Source organism: Colletotrichum aenigma, assembly GCF_013390185.1.
Source record: "Colletotrichum aenigma strain Cg56 chromosome Unknown KSG_Cg56_contig02, whole genome shotgun sequence".
NCBI lineage: Eukaryota > Fungi > Ascomycota > Sordariomycetes > Glomerellales > Glomerellaceae > Colletotrichum > Colletotrichum aenigma.
The window spans coordinates 4,611,559-4,632,331 of record NW_023500908.1 but is presented as its reverse complement, the minus strand read 5'-3'; the positions used below and the strand labels follow the sequence as shown (position 1 = coordinate 4,632,331).

Genomic DNA, 20,773 nt, shown 5'->3' with positions numbered 1-20,773 from the left:
ACACAGGAAACTCCATCAAGCTTTGAAGATCACTCTGGTGACCACTGTGCGAAGCCTGCCTCATCGCTGAAAGACTCACATACCGACGGCGATGATGCCCCCCTCTGATTCTAAACAGCTGTACACTATCAAACTATTCCCCCAAACGGCTACTTCATCTTCTTCACGAGCCATACCGAAAATGGGGGTACATGGAAATTGAAGACGAGGCCCGCAAGCGATCCGCTAATAATCGACTCTGTTCTGACCCCCGAACAGAGCAGTCGAGATCAACTCAATCACCGAGCCAGCCTCCCCTAAACCTGGCCATGATCATCACACTACATCTACCGAGCAATATAAGCCCAAAATGAACTGAACTTTGGATCTCCGAAGTATCTCGGCCTTCCTTCGCCCTTCGGAGACGAGCCGTCATGTACACCTCGACCCAATCCCCTGAAATTCACACCGAAAAGGAGCCGCCGCAATCATCACACCACACGATCCGAACCCGCCGCCCCTGGATCTACCCTCTACCCCGTCAAAACCACTCAAGATAGGCCGCCGTTGGGAGACATCATTCCCGCCAGCCTCAATCCAACTCATAAATCTCGTGACCTCCCGGTCCGACCTCGAACAGCCTATCCGTACACCCACACACCCCTTGACCTGGGATCTTTCCATCCAATTCCCGCAGAGCCTCACCCGGAGATCCATACCATACTAAATCTCGCAGTATTTATCGCTGAACCAAAACCTCCGTCTCCTGATCCGCCGGCCCGACTACAGAGCCTCATCTCTCGGCGCCTCTGCCATGCAGATGACTGAACACGACCTCACAGATCCACGGCCAAACAAGCATCTGGTTCCTCGGCCCGTACAAACATCCCACGTCGAGTGTGACAAACCACCCGACATGTCAAAACCACAACGTCGGTCCTGCCAATCACGCCACCCCCTAACCCACGGAACGGGAACCGAAGCGACCTGCCATGCCTGCGCCGCTAGTGCACCAGAGCGGAGCCCCTTGGTCTGTCATCACCTGTCAGCGCCGAGTCCAATGTTGCAAGTGATACCTGTTAGTCAGGCCAGTCGTGCCTTGTTACATGCATCTTCCGACGACGTCATTCACATCTGACAGCTGCTGCACCTGGCTAGATTATCAGATATGATAGACTTCTTTTGATCTACGTTGCTAGCTAAAGGCCGATTCAGGCTCTAGTGTGTTGTGTTCTGTGTATGAATGTTTGTTTCTGACAAAGCTATTGCAAATGGTAGCAAGAACGAGCCGCGAGGCTTCCTTGTATCGTTGTGCGTCATATGGGTATCTTTTTTTGACCTGTGTGCTGTGAGACGGTCTTCTTCGATTCCCAAACGCCTTGCAAATGTTTCGACCCTTCCACTAACAATGTCGAGAAGTCCATGTGCTGAAAAAACAATCATCTGCAGGAACCGTTTCTATCCCACACTCCCAAGCAAAAAGACATCATAGTCGTAGTTGAGTTGACCTCGCACTCCACAAACGCCCAAGCGAAACATTACCCATTATTGTTGTACAAGTGTCGTCGTAATATAATACAGTTCAGAATGCCCTGTTCTCTGAGCTCAGGCAGCGCGATCGACGGTGCGCTGCGGGCGGTAGTTGGGAATTTCGGAGAATGTCGACTTGTCCGCGCTGTAGCGGTATGCGTGGAAATCGTATCCGTAAGGCTTGGGCTCAATCGAGTACAGCATACCCAAGGGAACATCCAAGTCCGCAATCTCGTTGCGGGTAAGATCCATGAAGTAGGCCATGAGAACTCGGCAGACCGAGCGGTGGCCGATAATAAGGACGTGGTCCTCGATGCGCTCGATTTCGCGCACCATGTCGCGAAGGCGGGCGATGACTTGGAGGTATCCCTCACCTCCAACACCCGGATAAGTGTAGTGAAGCTTGTCCTCAGCGCGCTTCTTGTACTCGCCAGGAAATCTCCTGGCAATCTCTTCGTACGTCATGCCCTCAAACAGGCCTGCGTTAAGCTCGTTCAACATCGCCCAGTTCTTTACGTCGTAGTCGTCATCAGCATCAAAATGCTCCGCTGTCTGGACGCTACGCTTCAACATTGACGTCCACACACAAAAGTTCTTCTCCTCCAGCTCGCGGTTGAGCTCAGGATACGGCGGGGTATGGTCACCAGCCTTCGGCGGAAACGACGATTGGGCGATTTTGTCCTTCTGCTCAATGAGCCACTCCTTGCGCTTCTGTGTAATGAAGTCATGGAGGGCCTTGCCATATCGCTCTCCATCGGGAGTTAAATCCGAATCTCCGCCGAGCTTTCCGAGGCGGTTGTCGACGCTTTGTCCGTGCCGGGTGAGCCAGATCTGCCGCGGCGCCAGGTTGAAAGTTGTCAGGTATGAGCTGATACCGCCGCTCAGGAACCCGCGCAGTCTGTATTGGACGAGCTTACGACCGACATCAATCATCTGCAGTCGGTGTTAGTGATTGACGCGATGTTGTAGATGGGTGCGCACGTACCTGAATGTATTGCATGTCATGCTTCTCCTCATAGTCCCCGATGGGTACGTAGGCACTCTCATAAGCCGCAACGCGCTTCTTAAAATCCGCGAGGGACTGGTGAGGATCCTTGTCCTTGTAATCGGGACCCGAAAGCTTCAGGCGCATGTTTGCCTCCAAGAGCTGCATTATTGTTAGACGACTCCAAACAAGGGGAAGAATGCGCGTCTCTACTCACGTTCTGGTCGTGGCAGATACTCTCGATGAAGAGAATACCCAGCTTGGGCTCCCTCTCCTTAATCCGGTCAACCAAGAGCTGTCGGCGGTGAATTGTGCTGTTGGTCGCATCGAGAATGCCCACAGAGCCTCCCTGGTGAAGGAGATAGTCCAGCAGCTCGTCCAAAGTATCCAAGGCAACCTGCTCGCGGATCTTGGATGCAGTCTCGTTCGTCGGCTCGAAGAATCTGGCAGACTGATCCATAGTGTCGGCGTCGGGTGTGTTGAGGTTCAGCTCAGTGGGCTCCTTGTTGCCCTGCGCAGGGAAGCCGTTCAACAGGATCGTGGCAGCTTGTGTCGGGGGATCAAACTTGAGTGGCGAGGGGGGCCATGGCGACTTCAACGGCGACTTCATCGGCGAGGAAACGCCAGCAGCCACACGTCTTCTGTTTCCAACATTGAAGATGCGCGAGTCGTACTGCTGCCATGAAAGGTATCTTTGCACCTTTTTGGTGATGTATGATTTTCCTCTCGCAGGCAGTCCGACCATGATAATAACGAGCTTCGCAGCAACATCTCTGTCGCTGATCTTTCCATCGGGCGAAGCTCTCGACACGGTCATGCCGGGTACGTTCAGTGTGGCTGGGTGCGGGCGAAGTCGTGGGGTGGTTCCTCCAGAATTTTGTCTCACAGGCGGACTGTTCAAGGAGCAAAAGTTAGTCAACCTATGCAATACCAAGCTATATGAAGGCGCCAATTCTACGAGCAGCTTTCTTGACGTAGCACAGAGAAATATAGCTGTACACATACATTCTAGGCGAGTTTGGGGCGGTTGAGACAACGCTTCGCATGGCTGGAGGGGTGTCGGAGGAGGCAATGAGGGATCGGTCGCGCAGGGCAATGGGCCCGCTGAGGTCGTTCATGGATCTAAGAGCATGCGCCATGGCGGGGGGAGGCAGCAGCGCATCGTGGAGGTGAGGATGGGAAACGGGCGGTGGTGGCAGTTCGCCGTTGGTAACCGCGATCGTGGGCGACCTGGTATTCGAATGGGTTGGGGGCGATGACGAAGGCGCGCGGGAATCCCTGGTGTTGGAGCTCATTGCCAGTTTCGCCAGAGCAGATTGCTTGGCCTGTATGAGACCAAGGTCTTTTTCCAAGGGAAACAAGAAATGTTAACGATTATATTCTGGACAAGAGCGATTTCTCCGAAAGGTCGAGTGGGAGGGAAGTTTTTGGGGTTGGACCTTTTGGGCAGGAAGCATGAAAGTTCAAGGAATCTACGAACCTGGACTGTATGGAAAGACTGCGGAAGGCATGGGGGCGGATTTAGGGTGTGGAAGAGTCGGCGACTGGGGTCTAAAAGGTGGAAGGAGTCACAGGGTGCCACTGCTGGCAGCAGCTGCTACTGGACTGGTGGCTACCAGGTAGGTGGTGTCCCAAGGTAGGTAGGTAGGTAGGTAGGTACTGGAGGAAGGTAGCGGAGTGAGACTGGGCCTGCCCCGTTTAGAGCGTTGGCCGCTTTGTTCAGGGAAATGTTGTTCGGTTCCAATGTCCCAAGGGCTGCACCCAATGGAGGTGCAGGGATGGGGAAGCTGGTCGAGCTGTCCGACGTGGGTGATGAAATGTGGCGTCGAGGATGGCCTAGCTCGTGCCTTAGCGCGCACAGGGGTCCGGGCGACGAGAGGAAAAAAGGGTTTGTTGAGAGGCCGGACAGGGAAGGAAGCGCGTGTAAGTGGACTGCAGCAGCCGGGCGCGGTCACTGGAGGCGAGGGGATTCTGTACGAAATCGGTATGACGGACAGGCTGGCTGGTCGTTTGGAGGTCACCGTCGTCGTTGGAGAGGTGATGCAAGTCGATGTTGATGTCGATGTTGCTGATATCCGGAGTAAGGTGAAGGTGCCCGACCTGGTGGTGCTGATGTGTATTCGGCAAGCTGTCGTCGGTAGGTAGGTAGACAGACAGACGGAAGGATGGGAGACGAAAAAGATTGCAATGCAATGCGACGGGCTTGAGTCTGGTTAAAGTATAGAAGGAAAAAGAAGAGGGGAGGGGGAGGGCCAGAGCGATGGAGCCCCGAGGTGGTGGAAAGGACCGATAAATATCTCCAACTTAAGGTAGGCAGGGACTCGTTGGTGGATGGGACGGGATGGGATGAGATGGGATGGGCGTACGAAGTCAGGGTCGACTTGACTTGACTTGGGGCTCAGGGCTGGGCTCCAGCCTGGCGCAGGTAGGTATCCGTCGACACCAAACACCAGATTTTTGATGGGTTCTAATGGGGGTGAAGATGAGAATGGCCGATGAATGAGGTGACTCTCACTCGCTCTCACCCTCATCCTCACCATGCACCACACGGATACACATCCTGCTCTTCCGTCTCTCCCGTTCCATTTCTCTCTGCCTGCTCTGCCTGAGGTCTTGACTCTGCCTCTGACTGACTCTGAAGGTACCAGGACGGGAGGTGCGAGGCCGTCGGGGAGTGAGGCGTGTCAAGGCCAGATCCGAACCGAACCTAGGTAGGTGACCTCGAGCTGGAAATAACCACTAAACTCGTCGTGTCGTAGCATCTCCAAGGGCTCTGGAGCAATGGACACGCTTGGCACCGATCCAGGACCTGGGACCTTTTCACCATGCACTGGAAATTGCCAGAGAAACTCGGGCACACTGCCAAAAAACCGCACCCCTCCCCTCCCCCTCTCCTCCAGTCCCCTCACGCCTGAGGTAAGGTATGTCGCCCCCCATCCACCACCGCCCTGCGGCCAACGGTCGAATCGGCGCAAGCAGACGCAACCACCTCGCCCACGCCCACGCCCACGCCCACGGCCATGCTGCGGCGACGGCGCGGCGGCCTTCTAGAGGCGTTCCCTCAGTGGGGTTTCGCCCTTCCAGCGTCTCCCCCAAGATGGGGCACAGGAGCCCGCGCTGCTGCATGCTCGGTGGCCGGTCGCCGATGCGCGAGCGAGCAGCAAGCCCACCAAGCCCTTTCTTTCCACTGGGCTTCTCTCTCACTGCCCTTGTCCAGGACATTCAGGCACACCCCCGCTATCAGAAAGAAAAACCCTTGTCCAGCGCCTCGAATGGCACCAGAGCCCTGGGATCGCTGGACTGCGTGCCGTGGGAGCCAGACGCGGGATGGGGGTGTCGGGGGTTTTGCCTCGAGTCGTTTGATTTTTTTTTATTTTGGCTATTTTATTGTATTTTGGTTTTCTAGTCCCTCCCTCGTTCGGAATAAAGCCTTAAGGTGTGGTTTTGGACTGACAGTGGTGGGCTTTCCTTGTCAAACGCGGCGTCTGGGCGCCTTCCGCAAGCCACCCTTTTTCCTGTCAAACCTATCCGTCCGACGGTCCGTTTGAGAGGGCGTAGATATGCCATGTCTAATCATACCAACCCCAGCGAACCAGTGCCAAACCATTCCAATAGTCAAGAATGCGGTGTACGAACATGTCCTCTCAGACTCTCTGCCAAGGCAAGGCAAAGCGCAGCAAGGCGGACGGGATGAGCACTGCGCTGGGCTGGGCTGGGCTGGGCTGGGCGACGTGGACGGCGGCAGAATATCCACGAGTGCCTGTGCCCCTGCTCGCACATGCTGCCTGCCCTTCTTTCGCGCGTTGAGCGATTGCAATGTCAGAGTGGACTCACTCTGCCCCGGAGATGAGGTGAGGTTCAACACTCCGCCAGCAGGGGCACCTGGAAGCTCCCAGCGATCGCTCCCCCAATTCCGTTCGCGGCCCAGACAATTCATACGCAAAGCCTCTGGCTGATTGCCAGCATTCCACTTTCCACCTTTCCTGAGTTCATTTCACGTGTCTGCCATGGGAGGCACGTAAGTGTGTGTACTGCTGTTGCTGGGCGATATACACCTTATTCTAATGATTTTCCCGCAATCACTGGCCGGCAGGTGGTTGTCCAGCGGATGCCAAGGTCCATCTTCCGCGACTACGTAGACGCCATGCAGCAAGATGTGACTCAGAGATGAGATCGTCTGGGTACGGCCGAGCTGATGTGAAGCTGTAACACCGTCGAGCTGGGCATCTCATCTCATCCATCCCCTTCAGTGAGCCGCTGGCACGGTAAATGGTAATTATGGGTGTAATTCCGGCCCCCAACACCTGTCAGGCCCTGCCTCAGGCTGGGTCGATCTGATGCTGGTGCTTAACAAACAACCCAGATAGAAGGGCCGCTGTAAAATCAATAACATTTACTTTTTTTTTTTTTTTATACTGCGTACCTTATTCTACCGCATTTGGCCCTGATAGTCGTTGCTGTTTGGTGTTTTGTCCATCTCTGGGGTCTTGGCCAATGCCTGGAGCCAGTTCATCCACGCCCTCCTCCCCCCATGTCCATGTCTTTGTCCAAGCCCTCCTCGCCTTGTCCACAGTCCTAACGTCCACCGTCTAGCCATGTCATGGATGTCAGCCAGTGAAGCCACCCATCCTCCGTGCACCATGCCCGACGGAAACCTCAACAATCACCCTCCTCTCTCCTTCCCGTCGTCCAAAATAAGCCCAAACATCATCTTTGACGGCCGGCCCCATCCTCTGCCTCTCCCCGTATGCCTGGGTCAGGCTCTGTGCTGTGCGGTGCCTTGCCCGGGTCCCGTCGTGTCCATCCCTCGCGTCTGTGTTGTGTTTCCCCAGGTACATGCTCCTGCCACACCAGCCTGCAAACCTGGAAATAGCTGCAGAACGACTGAAGTGCCGTCTTGGCTTATCGAGGCGTTCAATGCTCACTTCTCGCCCATCATCTCTCGGTGCTGGGTGAGGTGGCCTTGCCTTACTCACCGGGCATGTCGGAGATACCCCGTAGATCCATCTTGCCTCTGCTGCGCTTCCCACTTCCCTTCCCACTCAAATGTTTCACGACTCAGGTCTTCATGTACCAGCCCGCCAAGTCTGCCTCCTGAATCAACTGGTGCCGGCACCGATGGCTAATTCTATGAACCATCTCAACTTCTCAAGCATTCCAGCCATCAGCCAAGAAGAAAGAAGAGACCACTCACGTTGAGCCTCGTCAACACGCCTTCGAGCCCGCCCCAAAGCTTATCCTTACCTTAGGCTACGGCTACCGGCTACGCTGTGCCGCCCTCCCTCCCCTTCGCATACTTTGACGGTTATCTGACTTGGTTAGCTCTGGTTGGCGAGAAAACTAATGCTTGATCAACACCTGGTCCTGTCATCTGGCTTTCTGCGGTGCTGCAACATGTCTCCGACAGCCCTCTCAACAAAGTCGCACACACAAGGAGGATGGGATACACAGCATAGTTTGACACACCACCTCCTGCGGTCGCTGCGGTCGCGTGTCGATAATATTCCATTACATATTCTGTTGGCGTTGCGACAACTCAGCTAGCGCTTGGGCTGACCTCGGAACCACCCCGAAGTCCGGAGGCTGGCATGAGAAACCTCCACGCCCCGGAGATCCGCTCCAAAGCATGGCTCCGCTGCGTCTCGGTGAACCGTGGGCGCGAACCCCTCATCGAATCCCTGGCCGTTCTCGACTTGATGTGGGGTGGGAGTTCTGGAGACTCCAGGAAGCTGTCTGTCATTGTCAATTGTCAACTGTCGATCGATGAACGCCAGCCTTCTGTTTGACGTCTCGTCACTGCGAGGTTGCCAATCCTTCTCCCTTGTTCTGGGCGGTGATGTCAGAAAAGGACTTCCCTGGCGCATGGCCGCCCTCAACCACAACGAAACACCGTGCCGAGCCCGCTTGCACAGCATGCAGAAACGGCAGGATATCAATCCGCATGTCCCGCCAAAGTATGGGAACGCCATGTCATCGGCCTCGAGACGAGCGAGGCTTGCGTCCAACACCACCATTTCTCACTGCCTGGTTGCACCATGTCATTGGCAGAGCCAATCACCTCTCAAGTCGCAAAGCTGCCAGGCTGTCTCCATGTCTTCCTTCATGCTTCCGTTCAGAACAAGGTCTGGGCATGGATGACGAAGGGGAGAAATTTGGCGCAGAACCCCCACTCCAGGCTCGTTGCGAAGGCTGTGGCGCTGTTACACTGCAGGATGCAGACTGCAGAAAAGACATCGGAGCTTCCCTTCCAAAGTCCTCAATGTCAGATTGTGGGGAGCAAAGATTCGTTTGATTGATTAATTGCTTCAGGCGCCGGCGGCGCGGGCCTCATTAGCACTTTTTTCCTGCCATGCTGACGGGTGCCGCCGCGCGGTTTGCTGCCCCTCCTCGTCCTCAAATCGAGCAGCTGCAGGCGTTGTTGTGTGCAAGCAGGCTATTCCCTTTCTGCCGCTGACTCCGCGTTCATCATGAGGGGTCCACGGCAGGCCGTGCCGTCGCTTGCTGAAAATCCCACGATCTGCTCTTGGACAGGGGACCAACCAGAGTGGCTGGATTCTCCAAGAATCTACTATGCAGTTGGAGCGCCTGCTGGATCTGCAGATGCGACGGCGTCGCCCCCCGTCGAGTCTCCTGGGGAATTCGCGAGGGGAAGTTGCCGATAGTCGGTGCAGACTGGTGCGTGTCGAAGACAAGCGTGAATTAGCAATAAGATGCGGTCGATGCCGGCGGGGGGACATGTGCAATTTCGCCGCATGGCGTGCCGTCATCGGAGATTGAGGGCTACCTTAACTCAAGACGATGGGGCTGCCACACGTGGGGTTGATTTGCCGTTGGACGATTGCATTTCTAAGCTGCCCGCGGCGCGGTGTCTCCGGAGAAAACAAGAGTTTGTCTCGCTTGCGAGACTTTGCGCCGAATGTTGGATAACCAATGAGACACTTGAGGAACAGCGTGACAGGTTCTGCTTGAAGATGTTGTGAGACACTATGGGAACGGCAAACAGCGATGACGGGAAGAATGGGAATAGCTCCTGCGCTTGTTGGAAGGCCTGGAGCTCAACCATTGAAGCCCGGGAATGCAAAGGCCTCCGATAGCTAGAGCTCAGTGCAAGGACCGGTTGGAGTGTATTTTTGGTGAGGTTTGGTGTGTCTTGGCTTGGTGTTGTTATTTTGTCCATCATCTCGATGGGCTAAGTCAGTTTCAGCGACAACGACAGCGACAGCGATGCGAACCGTCCCCAGCCTCCGCCTCTTTTCCCTTCCACTTCCCCCATCTCAGCCGGCGGGTCTTTGGCGCCGAAGTGTCTCCTATCCATGGATACTCGCAATCCCACACGGGGAAGTACGAGCCCCTGGCCGAAGCCCGGTATCTTGAGAAAAGAATCTCCAGCGCAACCCGGGCGCGAAGGAAGTCCAAAAACAGAAAGAAACACTTGCAACGTGCAACAGGTCTGTCCAGGTGCAGTTACAGGAGCGAAATGCCCCACTACGAGGTGAGCGTTCGCACCGAGATGCTTTAGCGAACCGCTAGACGCCTTATCGATAAGAGGGGTGGCACCGGGGGATGGGGATCCGCTAGAGGCTCTGCTCTGCGCTACGATTTGATGCAGGGTCGTGCCTGGACATGGTACGGCGCCGGGAAGCTGGATCGTCAAAGGAGTCAAATTTTCTGATGCTTCACTCCCGTCTCCCGTGCCCGGCGCCGCCCACCACACTATCCACTGTTCGGACCGTTTCCAGAAGCTCTTGGCTTTCAGATGCATTGTCCATTCATGAGAGACGCCAGATGATCCGATAGGGCCTCAATCTTTTGTTGTTTCTTTGTTTGGTCCCGATTTGGCCCCCGTCGTTTCAGGAACCCAGCTGACGACGACGTTGATCTTCACGTCCCTGGTTACATCCGCTCTTGGCCCAGCTAAATGGAAGGCTGTCGCTGCGGCTGAGACCGAGACTGAGACTCTGACACCGAGAGATATCAGACCCGCTCACCGTTGATTCCAAGAATAACTGCATCGCAGATATCTTGGCGGAATCTCTGAACAACTCTCAAACCAACCTCCTGAGCCATCCAAGCAAATCGGAGCTTTGGTCTGGAGACTGCCATAGAGACCGAAAGAGGGACTTCGAGGTCTAGCTTGCCTCAAGATTTCTGCCTGTCTTTGTGTGTCAGACGCTCAAGGCAGCTTTCAGAGAAACCAGAAAGACAAAGAGGACAGAGGAGGGTGAGGGAACAGAAACGGGCGGGAGCAGGATTGCTCATCGAGGGTGCAAGTGCCTTCCATTGCTGGCGTACACTGTGGACAAGTCCAGTCCTGCCCTCCACGATAGTGGTGCTTGCCTCACTGGTGCCTCTCGCTGGCTTTCACCCCGTGACTGCCTGGGTGACTTCCATTTCTAGAAGGATACACAAGACGTTTCTACGCCACCTTCCTGCTGTATCTCCAGCCAACTGCACCTGCCCTCGGCATCTCCTTAGCCAACGGAGAAGTCTTCAGCACTCGGGGAAGAGGCCATATGGTGACATTCCCAGTAGCAAGAAGCTGTTCCCAGTTTGTTCAGGGTAGGAGTCACTTATCGTGCTGCTGCTACCTACGGAACGACGCGCAGGAACCGGTCCACGTCCTCTGGGGCCCTTTCTTGTCGTTCGTCGTCTACTTCTCCGATCACTCGACCAGAAATCACAACATCTCCCGACTCCAGGGAACCCCGGCTTCGACTCTTTTTTGGCGATTTGTTCCATCACCATAACTCAAATCAGGCATCAAACCTTGTCACCAGCTTTCTCAAGACAAGCGTTTTGCCAGTTCGCAGACGGAAAACCAGTATATTCGTCCTTCTACGAAACCGACGTTTCCTGCCCGGTTTGGTGGTGTTCTGATTCGTTGCGTCAATCATCGTTGACCATCGCAGTCGGTCGTTCAGTTTACCTGCCAGGCCTTGCCTCGTGTCAATGTGAGTCAGAGCATCAGCCGTCACGGTTCAGGCCTTGAGTTCCCCAGTCTATTAACACACCGAAGATTCCCCTCTTCCACTCATTCCAGCTACGAGCTCAACATTGTACAAAAAAGAACACCGTCACAATGCTCGCAGTCGAACGCTCTACGCTTCCAGAGGCTGTCTCTGATAACACAGAGCTGCGGTCCGAGGAGAAGCCTGAACACACTGGACCCGATGTTATCCAGCCGCATCCCCTTATTGACGAGCTTCTGCCGCAGCAACTCGGCCGTGGCGTTCTCATCCCCTTGAAGACAACTCTGGAAATCCGACAAGACCACACCATCGTCCAGGCTTTGCTTACCAGAGCCCCAGCCAAGTCTACCAATGATGTCGTCAAGTAAGTTGAAGCTACCTGCAATGACATGGAGAGTCGATATTAACACCGCTGTAGTCTTCTCCGCTCGATGCTTCCTGAGGGTGTAGCTAACAGCTTGCCTCACCTGCGTCGATGCGCGAAGCCAGCCGATATCCCGGCTCACCTCAAGACGCAGTTTATGAACGACTCCCCGGAGGGTCGTCAAGTTCACACTGGGAAGTCGACCTGGATCTACATCATGCTCGGCGAGGAGAAAGACTTCGACAGACAGAAGTTGGTAGCATCCTTGACTGCCATCGACGGCATGGAGGAGAACTTCTTCCTCACCAGCATCCCCATTCCCCTCGTCCCGCCCACTTCGCAGGTGCAAGCGGCCATGTGGACTTCGCAGTTCTGGCCCACAGTGTACCGGAAGAACAACCCCCTTGGACCCCATCCTAGCATGGTGGGACGTTCTACCGACACCATCAGAGATGAGACATCTCTGTGGATGTCTCTCGCTCATCGTGCTGCCATCAAAGCGAAGCAGACGGGTATCGGCGAGCCCATGGGAGCCGTCATTGTCCAGCGCGAGGGCGGTAAGTCCGAGCTTGTGGCGATTGCGGGAGATGCTCGTTGGCACCAGGAACCCAACAGACGCGGTACCGGCAATCCCATGGGACACTGCGTTCTCAGAGCCATCAGCATGGTTGCGCAGAAGCTTGTTCGTCACGAGAGACGTGTGTCTGGTCGGCCCAACAACTCTCCCTTCCTCGAGTACGACGCTTTCCAAGACAAGCCCCTTCTTGACGACGAGAAGATCGTCTTCGAAGACGAGCACCCCAACGCAGACGGCTACCTGTGCCACGGCATGGAGATGTACCTGACCCATGAGCCTTGCGTCCAGTGCTCTATGGCTATCCTTCATTCGCGCATGGGCAAAGTCGTTTTCGCACAGCGCATGCCGCTTACCGGGGGCATGTGCTCTGAGGACCGTGGCCACGGTCACCCTGAGCTGGAGAGCTGCGGTGGTGGCGAGGGCCTCGGTCTCTTTTGGAGACGTGAGCTGAACTGGAGCTTGCTGGCGTGGGAGTGGGAGTCGAGCGACTGTGTGGGACCTTTGCCGCCGGTTGATCACAGAGTCCATGCTTAGTCCCCATGGGACTTGACGACAATACCTTGGTGCTTATGGCTGGGAAACCGGCCTAGGCTTAAGCAGTCTTTATGTGGAAGGAGGCCATCAGAGAGGATGGAAGCTCTCGGCGATCTCGACACGCCATTATCAATATCACCTGTACGCAGACCTCTGCGTCGGCTCTTTAACAGCCTCTGTGTATCATGTTTTCCCTGGTGTAGTTGGTTGAGACATGGGTTTGGAGGGCCAACAGAGGGTTTAGTTAGTCCTCTCAGCTCCAGTCGGAAATGCGGCGTTGGGAGGAAACCTCAGGAGCAGGTCGATGGAGGCACGGGCAGGAATTATACCCAGGGCTGTCTCATGTGTATTAAGCAGCAGCCTAACAATGAACAATGTTCCTTATTCCACCTATTCTTGTTTGAACAAGGTCTACAAAGAGTGAAGTTGAGATGAATTCAATTCAGCCGGCCGCCATTGTTCGGCCGAAATGGACCGCCGCCATTGACGAACAGACGTTTGGCTGACGGCAAGGCAAGCCGCGCTAAGGCATGTTACCTTACCTTAAGCTCTGCTGCTGTGCTGTGCCGCGATTTTACTGCGGGGAAAGGCGGATTCTTATCTTATCAGCCGGTACGAACCCAGTGATAGACACGCGGTGAAGCGTCGTGCGACTCTCTTTTCGCAACGCCAGCCGCTGTGGTCCTTCCTCACAGGCCTTTGCCGCCTTCCTCATTCTTTCCCGTTGCGCTCAGTATTCTCGGCATGCGCGCGGACGAAGGGAGTTGTAGAGAAACGATTTCTGATTTCGCAGCGCTCAAGTGTGTCATTCCGCGACAAACGCGCATGCAATGACCCGCCTTTGACTCCTCCACTCCCACGCGACTCGCACATGGGTAGCTCTCGTACCAACTGAATGCGATTCCAAGCCTCCCCGGCAAAGACCGTTGACCGACTGCTCCTCTGCGGACAAGTTCTCAAAATACTCGTGCCGCCTGCGACGCAACCAAACCGGGTTATTAGAAGAGACTTGAGCTCAGGGAGCTGGTGGAAAAGAAGGGCCGAAACGGACGGGCAACCGGAGAAACTTTTCACGATCCTGCGAAACCTACTCGACGACATGCCAGCCAAGAGGACTGCATCTGCAATGGCCGATGCGACGAAATCCAAAAAGCGCAAAGATGAGAAGAAGTGGTACGCTGTCAAGGTTGGTCTCCGACCGGGCGTGTACGAGACGTGGGATGAGTGCTCAGAGAATACCAATCACCAACGAGGAGCCGTATGTGAGTGAACCGTCCGTCGGTCTGCCATCTAGCTGCTTGGGACTATTGGCTAACAACAGCTTATGATACAGACAAGTCCTTCACCTCCAAGGAAGATGCGGAGGCGTTCGTGGCGGGAAAGAAGATTCCGAACAGAGGCGGCAAGGCGGAACCCATCAAGTACTACGCTGTTGCGCGCGGTAACTTCACTGGCATCTTCCACGACTGGGACAAAGCCAGCAAGGCGATCTACCAGTCCACGAAGCCCAAGTACAAAAAATTCGATACCCTCGGAGAGGCAGTCCGATTCATAAAGGAGTGGGGTGACGAAGACACAATCGAAAAGGTTCAGGCCCTGGTCGATGGTGATTCTGAGTTGGAATCCGAGGTCGAGGAACATGATGACCTTGAGCCGGGTCTGGCTCATATCTACACGGATGGCAGCTGTCTCGGAAATGGCACGGACAACGCGACTGGAGGCGTGGGCGTGTTCTTTGGAGAAAACGATCCCAGGTAAGTCGCTATGGACTCGACTTTCCAGAAGCCCGTACCAAACAGAAGACTGGCACGCTCCAAATCGACGCCACAAATCACAGAACCGCTGACCTGTTTCTAGAAACGTTTCTGAACGTCTTGAGGGCAAGAAGCAAACAAATCAGCGCGCCGAACTTACTGGCGTCCTACGTGCGTTGGAGAAGACTCCCGCCACACAGGGAGCGCAGATTCTCACAGACAGCAGATACTCCATCAACTGCGTGCAGAAATGGGCTCCGATTTGGCAAGGAAAGGGCTGGAAGACGTCAGTCCTAAATAACGACGTCACGAACAAGGACTTAGTCCAGGCCATTATGAATAAAATTGCCGAACGCGAAGCTAAAGGCACAAGGACTGTGTTCACCTGGGTCAAGGGACATTCGGTAACCGACGGAAATGTACAAGCGGATAAGCTCGCAAGGGGCGTTGCGGAAGAAGCAGTAAAGGCGCTTGCTGTGGCAGGTGCTTACCACCCACCGTCGACGCGCGTACAGAAGTACGCAAAGCAGCAAGCAGATACAGAAGCGCCGGAAGCTAAGCTGACGAAAACACGGAAGAAGTTGAAGACGGAGAGACAACCAACTCCCGAACTGGACCTCAAGTTTGATAAGGAAGAAACTCCCGATCTCGACGACTACTCGAGCATACCCTAGGTTGCACTTGAGGGGTTATAGTCATGAATATGCGCTGGCAATGGACAGAGTCGGTGACCGACATGATGCAAAAGGGTTGCTCTGCCTGGGTCGATGCATGGAGGCAAGCACCCCTTCCCAAACCATCGTATCTTCCGCTCTTGGCAGATACGAGTTTAGGTGTCTAGATCCCTCGTTGAAAGGTTTAGCGGCCTGCCTTCACGCAATCTCAAGGCTAGCCCAAACCTCCGCTTTGAGCAGTTAACGCCTTCGGGTTTCTACTGAAGGGAGGAGCTGTGTACTGCACACGATAGGGAGACGGCAGGAGGATGCTTGACTTGTTTCTATCATAGCGGCAAAGGGTTTGCGGGAAGTTTCTTCTAGTTCATCGATGATGGAAACGGAGTATCTGGTGCTTTCGTTTTGGCGGAATGATAGTCTTTTCTTTGCAATGGAGATATCCCCTCAGTAACCAACGAAACCTCTTGATGCTATACGCGGTTCTGTTCCTGACAACTGAAGTGCTGCGGCCATTGTCTATGCAGTATGTTCAACTGTTTAAGGCACAGTCCTCAAAATAACAGACATATCAACCTTACAACTCTAGTGTAGGTTGTAGTATGTAGCGGTCTGTCTGAACATGTCTCACGATTCAGACTAGTGGCGTTGCAGGTTCAGACTTTCACGGATATCGCAAACCGAATCTCGCCCGCATCTTTCCCGACTATCCAGCCGCAGTCTCACGGTTCCCCATCAGCCCAGACTTGCTCGCCGAAGACTGATACGGCCAACGTTTTGCATGCTCAAGTTAGACAGAAATACATTAAATGCGCCAGGGACTACAAAGAAAGACAATAACCAGACAGCCGCAACTGAATGTACCTCAGCCATCAAACCGATACCGTCTAGGTTCCTTCGGATGACTACAACATAGACAACCTTGCGCAAATCCCTCTGACCGGGCGGCTTTGCTGCCCCACGTGTCAAGCCTGTCGACCCCGAAGAGCGAGAGCTTTGCGCGCGGGCAGAATCGGTTTACAGGTACGTAAACAAAGGGACCCTTACTATTCCCCCCCAATTAAAAGGCGGTGATGATGCACTGATCGCACACACGTACCCTTCTTTAAAAAAAACCTGCGGCGTTCGTCCCGTCTGCCGACCTAGTCGTTTCCTGTCGCCACGCCACTGTCCCCTTTCTTCTTCTCTTCTTTCTCCTCTCCGCCACTGTCGCAGACCTGCCCAGACTTCTTGACACTTCTGACCCCGCCAATTCTGGCTCACTGCATCAATATTCCGCATCTACTGTCCAGATAAGGACCATTGTGCAGTCGCCATAGATCGCTGCGACCCAATCAAAAGGCCGACGTCACCAGCAAGGCCCGCCTATTTGACAGACCGCCTCGGTTGTCTCAGTCCCCTCGAGGATCCTCACACGACGAAGAGGTCCGCAACAGCAGCGACGAGGACGCAAGGGAGGACGAAAGAAGGACGGAACGCACCCCAATGAAAGTCAGCCACGCAGCAAGCGCCGCATTCCTCGTCGTCATTCTGAACCACGCGATTCGATAACAACCTACTACCTTTAAACAGGGCAAGGAGACAAAACACACGCCATTTTGTTTGCATATTCGAGATTGACCGGTGCAGGGCCCGGTCCACTGTTTGCTTGGCTACGTAGTAGTGCCCGATCGCGACTCTCATTGGAGCATCTCGCAGAAGATCGCGGGGTCATCTTGGGCTGCTATACGTAAATTGTGGGCAAAGGGATCTTGGCAAAAGCTTGGTTGGCTAGTTTTGCGACCGAACCACAGGCGCGATGCCTACTTTGGCGGTTACCAACTTCAACATCATTGTCGGTGTGCTGGGAGGATGGATATCGCTGTTTGGACTTGTGTCGTACCTCTGCAAGGAGAACTATTACCTGTCTGAAGCTCGTAAGTTTTGCCATTCGGCTGCACATCTCCCCCACGATATTCAAGGTGGCTGACAAGACTCGGCAGTGATTTCCCTCTTGGTAGGCGTAGCCTTCTCGCCCCCAGCCGCCAATCTCATCAGACCGCTGGAATACGCCGGCACCGAGGAAAACGTCGATAGCGTCACCCTCGCCTTCTCTCGCCTCGTCCTCGGCGTGCAGCTCGTCCTTGCCGGCGTGCAGCTGCCCAGCCGCTACCTCCGCACCCAGTGGAAGCCCATGGCCCTCCTCGTCGGGCCCGTCATGACCTGCATGTGGCTCGCGACGAGCCTGCTTGTCTGGGCCTTGGTGCCGCACCTGCCGTTCCTGCACGCGCTCGCCGTCGGCGCCTGCGTTACGCCCACAGACCCTGTGTTGTCTAACGTTATTGTCAAGGGGCGATTTGCGGATCACAACATCCCCAAGGAGCTGCAAAACTTGATCATTGCTGAAAGCGGAGCAAATGACGGGCTGGGATATCCATTCTTGTTCTTCGCGCTGTATCTGATCAAGTACATTGGCGACGGCGGCAAACAGCAGTCTGGAGGAGCTGGCCTCGCGATGGGGCTGTGGTTCGGGGAGACGTGGGGGTACACCATCATTCTGAGCATCATTTACGGTGCCACTGTGGGTTGGTTGGCGAGAGTCTTGCTCAGGTGGGCAGAGAGTCACAAGTACGTCGACCGCGAGAGCTTCCTAGTGTTCGCGATCTCGCTGGCGCTCTTCATCGTGGGCACGTGTGGAATGATTGGTAGCGATGATGTGCTGGCATGCTTCATTGCCGGCAACGCCTTCACCTGGGACGATTGGTTCCGTCTCGCCACCGTCGATGATTCACTGCAGCCTACCCTGGACATGCTTCTGAATGTCTCCGTCTTCTTGTGGTACGGGGCTGTCATCCCGTGGAACTCGTTCCTTCACAACGAAGTTATCCCGATCTACCGGCTCATCCCGCTGGGCATCCTGGTACTGATGCTCAGACGGCTTCCATTCGTTTTTGCGATCCACAAGATCATCCCGCAGATCGAGGAGGTAAAGCAGGCCATCTTTGTTGGCTTCTTTGGCCCCATTGGAGTGTCTGCCGTGTTTTACCTTTATGTTACCCTCGAGTTCTTGCACACCCTCAACGAGGGCGAAGAGCCCCGATCTGACGTCAAGAACATGGGTGAGGTTGTCCGAGTCGTCGTCTGGTTTCTGGCAGTCTGCAGTATAGTAAGTGACCCGCTACCACGTCCACGCTGAGAGGAGCCGGTATAATATAAACATAGGTGGTCCACGGGCTGAGCATCCCGCTCGGCAAGCTCGGCTACTACGCGCCCCGGACGCTGTCCCGAGGTGTCTCATTCATGAGTAGTGACGGTGATGAGCCGCGTTCGTTCCGCATCCGCGGCAGAGCTGCATTCCCGTTCAGCCGGTCCAGGTCCATGGCATCCAATGGAGTCGCGGATGCCGAGTCCGGCACCCCGTCCGATGACGAGGGCGGCCGGACAGTCTACAGAATTGGAGGTTCCATCATCCACGGAAGGATGGCCGATGGTCCTACTTCAGGCACGTCCACGCCGAAGCGTGCCGATGATCCGCCCCGTCCAGGTCCCGAGGCCGGAGATGTCCGGACTGAGGGGGTGGCCGACCAGCCACCGCCACTTGAGCTTCCCAATCGCACCATCCGGTTCCCTGACGAGGCGCCTGCGTAACAGGAATCTTCCCGGGAGCCGCAGAGTCTGTGATACGAACTAGCAATATTGCAGCAGCATGCAGCAGTTCAGTGAAGAAGACTCCTACATTCAAGTGTTTTGCGTAAGTTGAATATGCGGACGCCGTTTAATGACGGTCGTGTGGATTGGCTGGATAGCCAGCCAGCCATGCACGGAGATGTCCGTGTTTATAAGGAACACCCGGGCAGAGGCTTGGAGGCTTTCCCTCTTCCCGCTTCCCGCTGTCAATAAGGTCTCATATGGCGTTCAGAGCTGGATCTATTCCTGTCTTCTGAACCCAGAGAGTCTAGAACTCAATCAAAATTGTGTGTGCGTCTGCCTTTAGATACTTGCTTTTTAATAATTAGACATCACTTTCCTCTGATCTGCCGTCGGTATTGGTTCGGGCCGCCCTTTTCTGCAGTGTGCTACTATTGGACTGCCACCTACTTGCGAGACGTCCGGGGTCGGATTGCTGTGCGACGCCAACTGACGCTTGCTCATCGGCGGTTCCTTCGATAGCTGATCCTGGACGGCGAGTGAACTAGGGTTATCGCCGCCATCGGGTCCAGCTGATAACTCTTTCTGGGTTTCGTTCTAGGTCAGATGAAGGCCAACTTTCATGCGCCGCACTCTCAGAGGCGCAAGGTTTACATAATGAGTTTATGCAGGCTGTGCTAATTCAATCATCTTCTTGCGCGTGGAAGTAAAGATCCTTCTGTGCCAGCAGGTTGCGGACGATTATGACGGGTGATACAGAGCGGCAAAAGGCTGAAGGGGGGGCCGATTGCAATTTGGGGTGGTGTTGAAGTCGGTTTTTGCGAGATTCGGAGCGACGTCGGGGCTGACAGGTTAAAGCGTTGCATCATTGGGGATGAGGAGGAGGTTGGCTGGGACGGCGGCGTTGCGGTAAAGAAAACCGCTCAGACGGGCGAGGCGAGGCGTGGGCAGGAAGCTAGGAAAGGCCGCCACGGAAAGGAACATGATCGGCTTTGTTGAATATTTTCTTGCTGACAGCACAGAGGAAGGATAGTGGTGGTGGTGGTGGTGGTGGTGGTGGTGTCGTGTGTGGGTTGCGGTAGTGGTGCAGCTTGACACCATCCTGCGGAGAGGGTTGCATTCAATCGCCGGGTTCTGGTTCCTGACGTTGGGAGGAAGCGCCGCGGGAGCCTATCAGTGCATCCCGAAAGAGTTGACATCGGATATGCAAGATGCACAACGTCGCCCGCATCCGTTTTCATATCGTGCTCAGCCCGTCATCTGCCGGTCTGCCGCGATATTCGGGGCCGGTTGCCTGCAACAGACCACCAAGAGAGATGCGTGCCAGGTTATTGCGGGCTTGGGTGTAGCATCAGCCCAGCGTGTTATGTATAAGGGGAAATAAGAGAGATAGCAGAGCCAATGGGATGCATGACTCCCGAGCCGTGAGTCGGGGGAGAAGAGAATGTCTTGGACCGTGTGAAGAAGATCGGGTGGTTTCTGGAAGAATGGGTAAGTAGGGAGCTTTCGTGGGTAGTAGAACGGTCCGGCCGAAGTTAAGTTTAGGAGACGCCGCAAGGTCGCATCATCTGTTCTTGAGGAAGGTGCTTTGGAGTTGCTGCATAGTGAGAGCAACTAAGGTCTGAGGCACCCGGCCTTGCAGTTGTACGGTACACTAGCTTGCAAGTACCATGATTAGGTTCGCCGGGAACGCACCCAGAACATGAACCGACCACTACTGCCCGCGGTGTACTATCCGTCGGCTTCAAGCTTGCTTAGCGGCAAGAGGTAGCTAAGCGCTGAG

At 55.0% G+C, this 20,773-nt stretch overlaps 4 protein-coding genes across 4 annotated transcripts; 3 read left to right on the top strand and 1 right to left on the bottom strand.

The window, feature by feature from the left end:
• Positions 1–1,584: 1,584 nt before the first annotated feature.
• On the bottom strand, positions 1,585–3,633 carry CGCA056_v003265 (putative 6-phosphofructo-2-kinase; the record flags this gene model as incomplete). The annotated part of the gene is made up of 4 exons (XM_037318522.1): positions 1,585–2,442; positions 2,495–2,656; positions 2,712–3,387; positions 3,500–3,633. The coding sequence occupies 4 exons, from the start codon at positions 3,631–3,633 to the stop codon at positions 1,585–1,587; spliced, it is 1,830 nt and encodes a 609-aa protein (XP_037182581.1).
• A 7,940-nt stretch (positions 3,634–11,573) lies between these two features.
• tad3 (tRNA-specific adenosine deaminase subunit tad3) lies at positions 11,574–13,000 on the top strand (the record flags this gene model as incomplete). The annotated part of the gene is made up of 3 exons (XM_037318521.1): positions 11,574–11,827; positions 11,882–12,896; positions 12,995–13,000. The coding sequence occupies 3 exons, from the start codon at positions 11,574–11,576 to the stop codon at positions 12,998–13,000; spliced, it is 1,275 nt and encodes a 424-aa protein (XP_037182580.1).
• Positions 13,001–14,064: 1,064 nt separating this feature from the next.
• On the top strand, positions 14,065–15,366 carry rnh1 (Ribonuclease H; the record flags this gene model as incomplete). Its single annotated transcript, XM_037318520.1, has 3 exons — positions 14,065–14,200; positions 14,272–14,692; positions 14,796–15,366. 3 exons carry the CDS (start codon positions 14,065–14,067, stop codon positions 15,364–15,366), a joined length of 1,128 nt encoding a protein of 375 aa, XP_037182583.1.
• Positions 15,367–17,161: 1,795 nt separating this feature from the next.
• On the top strand, positions 17,162–18,990 carry CGCA056_v003262 (Na(+)/H(+) antiporter 2; the record flags this gene model as incomplete). Its single annotated transcript, XM_037318519.1, has 3 exons — positions 17,162–17,279; positions 17,346–18,508; positions 18,565–18,990. 3 exons carry the CDS (start codon positions 17,162–17,164, stop codon positions 18,988–18,990), a joined length of 1,707 nt encoding a protein of 568 aa, XP_037182582.1.
• Between the last annotated feature and the right edge of the window lie 1,783 nt (positions 18,991–20,773).